This window comes from Homalodisca vitripennis, chromosome 1 (genome assembly GCF_021130785.1).
Source record: "Homalodisca vitripennis isolate AUS2020 chromosome 1, UT_GWSS_2.1, whole genome shotgun sequence".
NCBI classification, from domain to species: Eukaryota; Metazoa; Arthropoda; class Insecta; order Hemiptera; family Cicadellidae; genus Homalodisca; species Homalodisca vitripennis.
In genome coordinates, this window is record NC_060207.1 from 43775567 (window position 1) to 43788810 (window position 13244).

Below are 13244 nucleotides of genomic sequence, written 5' to 3' on the forward strand. Positions count from 1 at the left end.
TAACGAAAATGAACCAGTTAAAAGGAGTATTGAACCGAAAGTCAAAGGGTCAAATGGAAAATTTGCCCTTTGACCTTTTAATTAAAAAATCAATAGACTTTATATATGGTCCAAGAAGAACCTATATGCAGTACTAAGTTTCAAACATCTACAACCTTTGTATTATGAGATCGCACAAACAACAGATTTTTAAAAGGATCTGTCGAATCCTTATCAGTAATACTAGTAACATAAAAATGTTAACTGTTATCAGTTACGTTTTCTATTAAAGATCGATAGAATATGAATTATAATAAGAGTTAAGTCCGTTTACCTGACATATTTACGTAACTGGCGATAAAAAGGTGTTTATTGAGATTCACGGCGTTTCAACATGGTTTACTATCCGTGCCTACGTTGCTTAACCCCAGATTCGCTCTCTCCACACTCTTACCTCTCCTGAGGACGGTCTGACGAAACGGTCTCGAGTCTCTCGGTCGGTATTGTCCTGAGCCTCAGCAGGAGACGGCTGACGGTCTCACATCACATCCGTGTCAAGGAGGTGTCGAGTGGGTTGCGAAAACAGCACCTGCTCCACGATCCTGATCCAACATGCCACTTGAAAGATTAGGTCATTTAACTTCCAAACCAACAAATCTCCATCCAACAGTAAACACTCTCACTTGTGAAAACTGTGTTGAACTGGGTGAATTAGTAAAGCATATATGTTTACTATATTACTACATTCTCGTTACTATCCTAAAATATTAACTTTGTAATTCATTCATTGTGATTAAACAAATTACAGTATAATTTAGTCACCTGTGATCGCAGTCAGTCCAGCCATGTCGACCGAAGACGGCAAGCTGATGTATTTCTTCTCAGACTCTTGATAATGACATTGGCTTCCCATACTTCCTTGGAAAGAACGTTTTTATCCACACTCGCACACAAGATCTCTTCTTTCTCCAAAGTAGCTCTACATCCTACATTTACAATAGCTAATTTCTAAGACCACATAGTAGAGAAATTATATTTCACCTAGATATGATTGACCTCTTTTTGGAGAATGAAACATTTCTTTAAAAGAACTGTCGCTGTATGAAGGTGTATCACCTACTCATATAGTGCCATCTGAAGGATACAAAAGAGCTTATTGTAATATAATAATGTTATTGTTAATTTGTTTATGTTTGTTGATTCTTTTGCATTAATATTTTATGGTCTTACTTTTATTTCTTCATCACTGATTATCCATCTTGGAGTTAAATTTTGTTAATTAATGTTAAAATAGAGTTTAACGTCAGATAAAATAAATTTGAATAAAATGCACAATTTGCAATCATAAGTTTTATTTCATAAAGTAATTCCTACATCGCATTAACAATACAGTCGCATTTCCATCGTACAATACACGAGGACGACATAAATATTGTGGTGCAAGGACTGTCCTTCCAACTTTTCAAGGTTTGATAGTGTGCTTATCAATTAATTGATAATATTTGTTATGGTTTTGTAGGTGTTTAGAGCTATTTAATAGACGTAGTTTTCAAGAATGCGAGCTACTTGGATAATCTGATCTTGGCTACTAAAGTGAATTCCTACTAGGTGTCTCCGAAGTGGCCATGCCAAAAAAGAGGTAAAGGGACTGAGCAGTATTCCAGATACCTATGCCATACGTTGGAAAGGATGAATAAAAAAGTTGGAAAATTACGAATAAAAAGTTCAATATTTTAAGTACCATTGTCCTTACTATCATTTTATTCTTTTCTGCGCCCTTTTCCGTGTATACTCGTATAGCAACACTGCAACATCCACTTCACACTTTCACTTTTTTCTCGTCAGACCAGCGTACTTTGATATTTTGTTCACATTTATTAGTCTAGTTTCTCTGATAAATCGTTAACTCTTTATTCGAATAAAACCGTTTAATATTAAAATATATCAGTCGAGTTCAAATGGGATCAGTTGCCTGTTTTGAAGCACTCACGGATTTGTTCATTAGCATAATCTCAGACGTCAACAATTTGAAAGCCCTGGTACGATAAAGCATTAAGAGGTTCGTCTTTCAAGTGACGCAAATCGAACTAAAAGAAACAAAAATGCGGCAAGCTGACAGGTAGTAACGGCCATTTGGTGCAGTCATCTTTTTCCCGTTGGAAGTTTCACTCTTTCAACGTTGTTGCTGTAGCAAACACCACAAAAAAACGGAGAGCGAATGTAAATTACCTGGCATGAAACCTGTTGCCAGCCGGATGCGAATGTTCAGCTGTAAAGTGAGTTCGTGCGTTGGTTTGTTGAAAAACGACAAAATAAAATTCAAACTTATCAGTAAAAAAGAGCTTTACCGTTAAGTGTTGTAGTGCAATGACTGTCCTTCCAACTTTTCAAGGTTTGATAGTGATGTTATCAATTAACTGATAACATTTTTATGTTTTTGTACGTGTTTAGAGTTACTTAGTACACGTATTATTAGTTTTCAAATGTTGTTTGACTTTCCGCAACAACTGTACGTTAAAGTTTCCATTTAACGCGTTGACTGCGGCAGACGTTTGACAGTGCAGAGTCAGCACTGGAGTGTTTAAGACCTCTCAGTACGTATCTGGATGCAGTGAAGGTGTTAACCTGTACAAAAAACTCCTCTTGTAAGTTTAGTTTTAATTTTGTCATTAATATTGTAAATTAGTCTTTGTAATGAGCGTGACTGTACTTTCCTTGAATACTCTACTATCAAAATTACTTTCCCAGGATCATTTACTCGAGGTTCGTCACTTTCTGGCAGTAGCTGTAAGCGCCTCGCTAAAAGTAAATTTGCACACGTTCCACTCTACAACTTTACTATATTTCCTTGTTTACCTCAGACCAGTGACTATGTTAATTCTAGACATAAAAGAAGGAACAACTCGTTTAATGCTAACCTCAAGTTTATTACATCGATCATTCTATGACAATACCATCTAGTTAACAGTTAATTGCATGTTTATTTTAAATCACATTTAACAATCTAACATTGAATGATTGACACTATTTAAATCAATGTGTTTTACACAAATGTGTAGTACCTATATGTATGTATACAATACATCTATATGTTTCTTAACTGATACAGTCAGGTATTACACTTAATGTGTATCATACAATGTATTTACTTGTAACTCACTGTATTTTGTACAAAAATGGCAATATAATAAACCGATACAACGATGAAACGTAACAATAGTCTTAACCAATACGTAACTTCATATCGTGTGTTAGTAACTTACTGGAAAATTCCATATATTTGCACTCAATCTGCTTAGAAATTTGGGATTTCTCGATTTTCTCGATGCCATAATGATTAACTAAAAGATCAATATAAAAATGTTACATAATATTGCAACACTGTTATCCTTTGACCTTTTGAACCCAAAATCAGTATTGTTCTTCCTTGGTACTAAGAGCAACCTTTGTTCCAAGTTTCAAGTCTGTACGATTTTCTATCAAAAGTTATTTATAGCACGGAAGGACAAATAACGACACGATTTTAAGAAAGACCTGTCGGATTCCTCATAATTATTATTCTCTCTCCAGATATCTGCTTCTAAAATATTATTGGAGAACTGATAGCAGCGTTTCTCTCGAGTCTTGACTAAGAGCTAATAACTGAACGTTACATCAGTCTATATATTTGTGCACCGATACGTGAGAAATATGATTTAGTAACAAGTAATGCATTATGCAAGATGACTGCTTTAAAAGAGAAAAATATATTTCTAAAGCTGGATCAACCTTTATTGCAATTTGTAGTTACGTTGGTATTGTATGATGAAATCTTAAAATTGAGAAAGCATTCATATGTATTTCGTTGAGGAGAATGCTGTCTCTGCTTGCTGAACGGTTAGCACCTGGATTGTCACCCAGACCTGGTGTCGAATTCCAGTTTGCACACAATTCCACATGGTAACAAACTATCATCTGAACCTAGACTGTAGTAATGTAAGAATTTATGTAGAGATAAAGTTTTATATCATAAGAAATGTATCAATGTGGTCGAGACACTTGTTTCATATGTCATCTTGGGTGAGATATCACCCAAAATTCGGATTTTCGTATTCGATGTATAGCCTAAATAAACAATTGAGCAACAAACTGCGGAAATCCTAATCGGAGCCGGTGAAGAGGGAGATAAGCCAAAAGCGTCCTCTATCGCAATCCCAGTGAAAGTGCGACAATAAATGAGACACTTTGGCAATGGCAGCAAACGCAAGACAAACGATTCGCTTCGCTTGCAACAGCACCCGCCGCACCGCGCCACCGTCAGCTCGGCGCTTGCACTACTTCAGTCAGCTGTTCTGTTGTCAATTCATACAACACTGCACTGTCACTATTGCGCTACCTCTGTCACGTTGTTATAAACCCAAACACTAATAATTGTATTGCTCTATTCCAAACTGTTGCGCCACACAATGCTTAATTGAGTTATTAATATGAAAAGAATCTCTCATGGAAACCCTTACATTTGCAGGTAATTTATGGGTGGTGGAAGAGAGAAGCTTAAATGATAAAATCTACTTAATCAAATTTGAACACGTGCATTCAACGACATCTTGATATTGAGATTTCGTGTAACATGATAAATGTTGCGACGTTATCTTTTATTACACTTGTAAACAATGATGAAAAATATAATTAAAAGTGTAGATGTTAATCACGGATAGCAAAATTCCTACAGGACATAAAGAAATAAAATAAATTTTGATAGTCAATGACAAGGGTAATGCAATTTTACTATTAGTATCCAAACTATAGTTTTTTGTACGATTGAGGTTAGAATTTAATTAACTACAATGTAAAATCAATTCATTGCAATGTACGTGTTACCTACTTTAGATATTTAAAGATGTGTACACCATAAGTGTTAAAAAATGAAGGAGTTAACATTACAGAGATAGGTACTTGGCCAATTTAGACTAATAATTGTAACTAATATTAAACATAAATACAACTTTGAAATTATATTGAGACCAGCGACGAATTGAAGAGGAGCAGTTATGAGCAGTATGTCATCACAAATAATATTATAAATTTGTAAAAATAAAATTAAACTTTGATCTGATGTTTGTGTTTTCCCTTACCTGCTTTATTAAGTTGACGTGTATGCTTTTAAGTCTAGGAGTTTTTATTACGGCTGGAAACTTATTAAGAGGGAGGTATCCTCAGAAAGGATCGCAACGTAGGCTGTGCAATCAGAAAGTAAGTGTGAAAGTATGTTCACATTTTTCATCGCAACATAGTACTAGGTATGTCACCTTCGAGAGCATTACTCGTTAAATTAACATTTGGTAGAAGAAACCTGATAGTTCAATACAATTTATTTAATCAGTACTTGAAATATTAATGTACATTCTGTAAACGTCCATATTCTATCGATACATTAAGTACACATAAAGAAGAGATTTGATTATTTGAAAGTCTCTGAAATATGGCATGATAGGGTTGAGTTTCCCCAAACTTAAATCCTGGATACGCTACTGATTAAAACAATCACTTATTTACTAGTTTACAGTTTTCAAACCCAAAAGTAGTACATCAGATTGATCCGGGAACTTCTACATTCAACCTTGTTGTATTGGTATAAAGCTGGAGTTAAACCTATCCATCGATTTATTTTTTTCTTTGAGAATAAGGCTTATTTTCGGTGAATGCAAACACAGATCTATTCCAAACACCAACAGAAATTTTGAATTCAGATATATCAATATCCATCTTAATTGGTTTACTTGGTCTGTTTTCAAAAATCCCATCTATTGTTACCAGGAAAAGAGTTGGTAATTCAAAACCCATTAATAGTTTCATTTCAAGGACATTTCGTCCTCCTGAAAATGATTTCTGTGCCAGTTTTATGGTAGTTGAGTAAGTAGAGTATATCGATTTTTATATAATATCTCTGAATTATTTCCGTTGAAATTTCTAGATAACTCTACATTATATCTACTTTCAATATCAGTTGATTGTGTTACTAATAATAAATCAAAAATATTCATGCGTATAAAATGAGATACAGTACACAATTGTACATAGTATCTTCGTATCTAGTAATAACTGTAATACGGAAATTCAGTGTCCATGGCTCTTTAATTAGTCGTATCGTACGGATCCCAACTTTCAGCTACCAAGTTGATCAGGTAATATTTATACTAAATTAGTTGAAATTTATTATCTGGACATAATTAATCAAATGTTTAAATTTGTATGCTATTAATTATAAGTTTACTTTATATGCATTCTAGTAGACTATATATTTTTATCCAATCATGCACAGTACTGCAATAATATATTTTGCGTTAATCTTAAAAATTAAAAATGTATGTCACCTTGTGATCTGAATAATTTTCAGTTGATCAAATTTGTAATTATAAATGTAAATAATTTGTAATCCATATTCCAAATAGTAGCAGCATATTAAGCCTCTGATAAAATATCAGAAGTTTTCTAATTGTTGTTACTATTAACTAAATTTAGAACAAGTTGTGTTGGTCAATTATCATGTAAGATATGTGAATTAAAAGTTGTACCTCAAAAGTAAATTCTATTTTTAAGAAAGTGATTCAACAATACAATTTTTCTATGCATCGCCTGAGTATTGTTTTATGCAATTTGTTATACACTGCTGTGATTGGTTGCCTCACAATTTTGTCAGGCACCACATAACTGACAGTGACATAACGAAAACAAAATGTTTTCATTTAGTAGAATGTAAAATACATTAATCCTAATGTAATTAAGTCAACCGATAAGTTAAAGATAAGGCTGTTTACAGCTTATTATTTACGTTTTATCTGATAATTACTTCATTATTGATTGTTGACATCAAACTTAGTCTATATATTAACTCATGATAGGAACATAAAGGAATGGAAGGTTTGAAATAGCTTCAAAACGTAGTAAATAAAATTAGAGGACTTCGTTTAACTCTATCATTTAGTGTATCTTCCCAACCGATAGGTCGATCAGTAAAGCTATCCTTATTGTAAAAAAATATAAATTTAAAGTTGATAGTTCCATGCCACAACCAATTTTTTTACAAACATGTTTGAAAAAAATTGTACATACCTGCATAACGTAAAACCTATTATTCACTAACGTACTACAGTACATAACTTAAATCCATTAATACATTGTCTTCTTTCTTGAAACAAATAATACAACATCTCAATGTTTGTTTTATTATAATTTCCTCACAATTTCCATTATTTCTTATTTTAGAAAAGTAGTGGTTTCGTTGTTCTTTATTAATTTATCATTCTAAAACTATGGTATAGATAAATGTTTATGAATTATTGAGTATGTTTATACAAATATATTTTTAAAACTTAAAAAATACAAAAAAAAAATTTGATAAAAATTCTAAATTTAAATAAATTAGTACAGTTTAATAAAAGTCATCAAGTTATCCTTTCGGGCGCGCGCGCGCGCGCGCGCGCGTGTGTGTATGTCCCAAACAACGTCTTTGGGAAAATGCATGTGAACATAAATATGCTCATTACTGAGTAAAATGTATAGTGCAAACAATTGCTTATACAAAAAGCTAACATTTCTTACTAAACACATATTTTTTACGAAAAATAAACGATACATTTTTAAAAGCTGATAAGTTGAAGAAAATTAATAGCTAAAAATCCAAAATTCTGATATTTTTATCCAAAAGTCAACCGTACAGCTTTTGCGAACATTATATTGAAATAATATGTTATACAATCAAAAACGGATTATTCCATACTTCTGATACAATATAAGTCCGGTCAAGTGTTGAAAGTTAATTAGGTAGTTTATTTTTGTAGTAGGTAAACTATAAGAATACGTTTTGACAACATACATTTTTTAACTGTCAGATTATTTTTGTAGAAACAATACCGAGACGTGTAACATTAACAGCGACTTAAAATTTCTGCTGCAAAGGAAACATATAAATGGAACTTACTGATTTAAAGTGCAACAGAGTTGAAATAAGTATACGGTTTGGGTCTTTTTCTGAATTTTAGTTGCCGATCCTTGGTTTAGAGCTTATTTGCATCATTGCGTCATTTTAAAAGATATTCTACTCTTAAGAATGAGGAAATCATAATTATTAACACAATATGATGATCTGATTGACACCAAGCATTATATTTCAGTACAGTAACATTGTCTTTAAGATCCAGTGAAGTACATGGCAGCATCTTATACTGTACGTGTACACAAACGTTAATGGAAAATATTGACAGAAACATTGCCAATTATCATCTTCAATATAATCACCTTATTTTATATGTTTTTATTTGTTTACTAAAACCCGTAGTAAAGTGTTACTTAGTTGTATATATTTATAAGTATTTAATCAACTTCTAAACAGAAACTAAACAGCTGGACAAACAAACCAATTGACTCTTCATTTCCCTTAAATCAAAAATTGGAAAATTGCGAACTGAACTAGTCTTTTAATGAATCCAATGCAGTGACATGCTACCTATTCATGTTATAACCTTCACGCTGGGATCGTTCGTCAAAGTGGGCTGTGTCATAGTTCTTAAGCCGACGCAATTTAGCTTGGGTGCAAATGGCTTGACAAAATCGAACAGATTGTGATCTAACTGCCTGGAAACTGTCTTTATTTGGTCAGGGTATTGAGATGCATTGCGATATTGGCAAAGAAACTGAATTAAAGAGAGCTTACTCATGTAAGACCACTAAATACATCGATAAGGTTTCCTTTACTTTTCATAATAAACGTTGATTGAATCTTTCAGTTCGAAAACTCTATCTAAAAACAAAATTCCTCAGGAAAGCCAACAAACAACAAATAAATACGCTACTTCAATGTAACTTTTGAAAACATATTATTCTGGCTTACAAAATATATCGCTGTATTATGCAATAATAATGCATGATAACATCGTCTCTCATGTGTTTATGAATTAAAATACAATAACAGCTATAGGAAGGACAACCATCAAGAGGACAACGGTTGGGCTTTTGAGACCAAAATCAAAATTACCCATCCGTTCTGTAATTTGTTGAAAGAAGTCTAAAGGCCTTCATGGTTGTAAAATATTTTCGGTTATGTAATAATATATAATTGTTATGTAATCTCATTCTTTATGATACATTTTTAAGCTAATTGAATGCCACAAAAATCATCTGCGAGCCTCACTTTGCCGACTCCTGCTCTAAACCTTCACTCGGCCAACATCGTAAACATTCGTAACTTCTCGGTGTGTTGGAACGTTGTTTTCAAGGTCCTTGAAGCGAGTTTTTTTTTCAGTGTTTCAGATGTGATTACTGCAGCTATTTCTCTGACTATACCCTTGGTATTTCTTCAGCTTGTATATCAGTGATCACTGTGTTTATTTTTTAAGTTTATTTTATTTATATATGAATTTGTGAACGTTCGCGTTTACCACAACTTCTATCTTCTATGGATTGTGAGTTTATAGGTCTTTGAACCAAATCCACTTGGAATCTGTTTTTTAGTTCGTCTGCTAGAGTTTTGTGTGGGGTGTGGGGTTCTGTTTGTACACTGTTTATTATCTCATACTATTTTGAGGTTATTGTAGTTGGGATATGTTTAAGATTCTTATTAACGTTCCAAAATTAAGACAGTTGAGTTTCGATAACGCTGTGATCAAGTTTTGTTTTCCAACTCAATACTGCATGATATCTACGTCAAAAATGAACTATGAAAAAGCAGAGGAAAATCTTCAAAGTAACCCATATTACAACAAGTACGCACATAAAATAGCTGATTTACAGAAAACGTCCCCTGAAGAATTTTTAGCACGTTTGAAGGAAAATGAAAACAGGAAAACTCCAAAAACGAGTAATAAACACATAGCTACTCCTCTAGCTGGACATGCAGGTACTGCCAAATCTGGATCTACAGTATTTACAAAGCCAAAACTGTTGAATGATGTTATGAAGACGGAGTTAATTTCGGGGAAGTCTGCAGATGAAATTAAGGATATTTGGCTGGAATATCACAAACACAAAGACTGTATAGCTGCGTCAGTTCCATCAAGTAACTTTGATTTATTACAATCTAGGGGAGAGAAATTTCCGCTATTTTTATTACCACTTCCTCGAGATCAAGGGTATGAATTCATACTGTGCCAGTTTTCAGGCAATGAAGTTCACTTTACTCCTCTCATAAGCTATCAGACACACAAAGAAAATGCCCCAGAATGTTTAACAATGGTTTATTACACAGATATTAAGGAATCTAAAGGTATAGTTCTAATGAAAGGAGAGTTCAACAAAGATGTCTTGACTGCATTGGAAGCTCAATGTTTAGCTAATGAATTACAGCTGTACTACGGAGAAGAAAATGAAAAAAGAACACTTCTTCTAGAACGATTTACTAACAATCCTGATGATTTCCGGCACATGGATCTTATTGCAAACTTAGAGACTTTGTCTCTGAAATAGGATAGACCTCAGTAGGCCTACAGATCTGCACACCTGTAGAAGATTATGACAAGATTTACTGTAAATATGTATAACATAATCTATACATTTAAAATTAATTGTTTGAATATATATCAACTTTTAATTCAATTGGTTATTATTTTATTTCCTAACACATACCAAGCAGCTCTAATATGGACTATGAAAAAGGTAGGCCTATATTTCTATAATAGTTATCTTCATTATGCAAACAACATCAGTCAACTCAACTCAGATTAAAATTTTTATTTCTTCTATAACCAACCTAATGTTGCAATTTTAAGTTAATAGGTCCATGAAGTTAAATATTGGAAATACAAAGGCTGCAAGTATCATAAGTGTACACCACATAAATCAATATTTTCGATTATCTAAACTATCGAGCTGTAAAAAAACCAAATTGTGAAATCAAGTATTTCGTAGATGTTTAAAATTTATATAGTTAAGCCAATGCTATGTATTTATTAAATTTAACAAACAAAGCAGTGTAAAATTTATTTCTTACTACTTTGAAGAATAAACAATTTGACAGCTGCTTGTGACACATTATAAGACATGCTCATCACCATCATTTTTTCTGTGGCCAATATTCAAATACCGCAAAATGATTTTACTTTGTTTAAATTAATTCAAAACAATATTTTACGTAATACATTGCTAAGAACTAGCAATAATTAATTTTTAATAACTATGATGAAAGAATGTACTGTTTTTATATTCAGTAATTTATGAATTTCTAATTGATTATTTGAATTATTGATTTGTGACTGCTTATTATACTGTAGCCACATTATTTAAATGCTATTACCATATTACACTCGTCATCCTCAACAACAAAATATATAGGATTTTAGGAAGTGCAGGCAACAAGTAACAAATCTGTAAAGCGTTGAAACTGTAACTGCTTGTGCATGGAGCAAAATTATCTTTGCCATGGCATTTCAAAATATAACTACGTAGTCATAAGGCACTAGGTAAATTTATAAAACCAGTGGAGCACATTCAGAAGTACACCAGCATTGGTAAACTTGTAAAATTAGCAACATTTAAAAACTTGGGTTGGGCCTAAACATTTAATCAGACATTACTATCAGAGTGCCCTAATTAAAAAAATAACACCTGTTATGCAGAACACTTCTTACTCATAAAAATAATATGTTATTTAAAAATTAAATTACTGTATTATATTTATCGAAATTCAGGCACTCTACCAAATGGTTCATAAAAACATACAATATTTAGATTAAAACTCAAGGAACTAGTTTGATGTTATTGAAAATTGTTATTGATTCCATTGTTATTTTAAAGCACAGCAATACACAAGACGCTTATTGATGTTGTACTGATTCAGAAATTTACTAAGCGCTTACATAATAGTTTTCGCCTGCAAATAAAAATGAGAAACATATTATGACGCACAACATTGAAATAAACCAATATAAACTAATGTTATTTCCATTTCAAATATAAAAACATTGCTACGTATAGCAGCATACCCTAATACTTTATATAGTGCAGGAAAATGGGTATAAGAATTTAAGAACATCAAAATAAGGGATTACAACTCTGTGGTTAATTTCACAGATATTTATTTTAACAACAAAATATTTACTGCATATTAACGTTATCATAATCATGTATTTATTACTTCAATTTACACAATAAAAGTAAATTAAAATGCTTGATTTATGTGATTTAAAAGACAAAGAGTGATAGTTACAGAAACTCTTGTCATCAAATAAGTGTGCTAAAAAGTTAGTTCAAGATTAACTCATTCTATTTGCATGGTTGTTATTCTTTCTCAACAAAATGATTATTCAACTTCAAGAAAATAACTACTGTCTTTCTTACAAGGATGCTGTTTTGCCTGTCACATTTATCTATTTCTTATTCATAGAAATATAATTATTTTGATGTGTATGATTTTATTAGTTACGTATAAATAAAATCTTACCATTAATATAATTCAGCTGGTATTACCAGGCCAAATCCTAATGCTAAAGGATATTCTCTTGCAGCAGTATCAGAAAATTTGTGTGTACAACCATAGAAATATTTGCAGTCTATTGTATTGGGTGGTAAAAGGCTGGGTACTGATGCATCGTGATGGAAAGGGTTCCAGATTATCAACTACTGTTTAAGGTATTTCCAGTGCCATAGTTGGGCTTGTCTTGTGTTTCGACTAAGAAAATATATACCAATGAAAGCCAACTTCAATTTTTCGAAGAAACATCTAATTTCGGCTCTTTTTATTTACTTCCTACCTAAGATTTTTCAAGTACTATAGGCATAGTTTGCTTTTTTTGTCCCAATGAAGGAAATGTATTACTTAAGTATGACTGAAAAGTTACTGTGGTTACAAAGATTCAGTTCCAGCCAATTGAATTCACTTCCAGTCTAATTTATGTATGGTTCAACAGGTGAGTTTGCCTTGTTGCATTGATCAAGAAAATAGATATATACTGTATGTTGGTTTTCAAGATCTACTTGGGTCAAAAAGCATCTACTACCCTTGTGATCTACTTACTTCTGGTCTAAGATATTTCAAGTGCCATAGGTAGAGTTCAATTTTTTTGTCCCGATAAAGAAACAAAAAATTTATATACTTACATATGACTAAAATGTTATTTTGGTCAAAATTTGTCATTTCCGGCCGTAAGTTCACTCCGGGTCTAATTTATTTATATTTTGTACTGACCAAGAAAACAAACACATAATATGTAAGTTCTGGAATCCAACTTGGATAAAAAGCGTCTAAAATATTTCTGGTTCTAAGTGAATTTTATTTTTTACTTTGATCAAGAAAA

The 13244-nt window shown here is 32.3% G+C and overlaps 2 protein-coding genes across 7 annotated transcripts in view; both read left to right on the forward strand.

Moving 5' to 3' along the window:
• LOC124360471 (elongation of very long chain fatty acids protein-like) overlaps window positions 1–13244 on the forward strand; it is an 86418-nt gene that overhangs the window by 59843 nt on the left and 13331 nt on the right. The window contains exon 1 of one of the 6 annotated variants that reach the window (XM_046814180.1): window positions 10590–10608. The exons of the other annotated variants lie outside the window; for them this stretch is intronic. The gene's annotated coding sequence lies outside the window, so the exon portion shown is untranslated. Of the gene's footprint in view, window positions 1–10589; window positions 10609–13244 lie in introns of those variants that run through there. 6 annotated transcript variants of the gene reach the window in all.
• On the forward strand, window positions 9322–10548 carry LOC124360503 (ATP synthase mitochondrial F1 complex assembly factor 1). Its single transcript, XM_046814194.1, has one exon. It carries the CDS (start codon window positions 9559–9561, stop codon window positions 10417–10419), a length of 861 nt encoding a protein of 286 aa, XP_046670150.1. The 5' UTR covers window positions 9322–9558; the 3' UTR covers window positions 10420–10548.

Excerpts from the sequence above, each read along its gene's own strand:
- LOC124360503 (XM_046814194.1), top strand. The coding sequence starts at position 9,559 with ATGTTTAAGATTCTTATTAACGTTCCAAAATTAAGACAGTTGAGTTTC.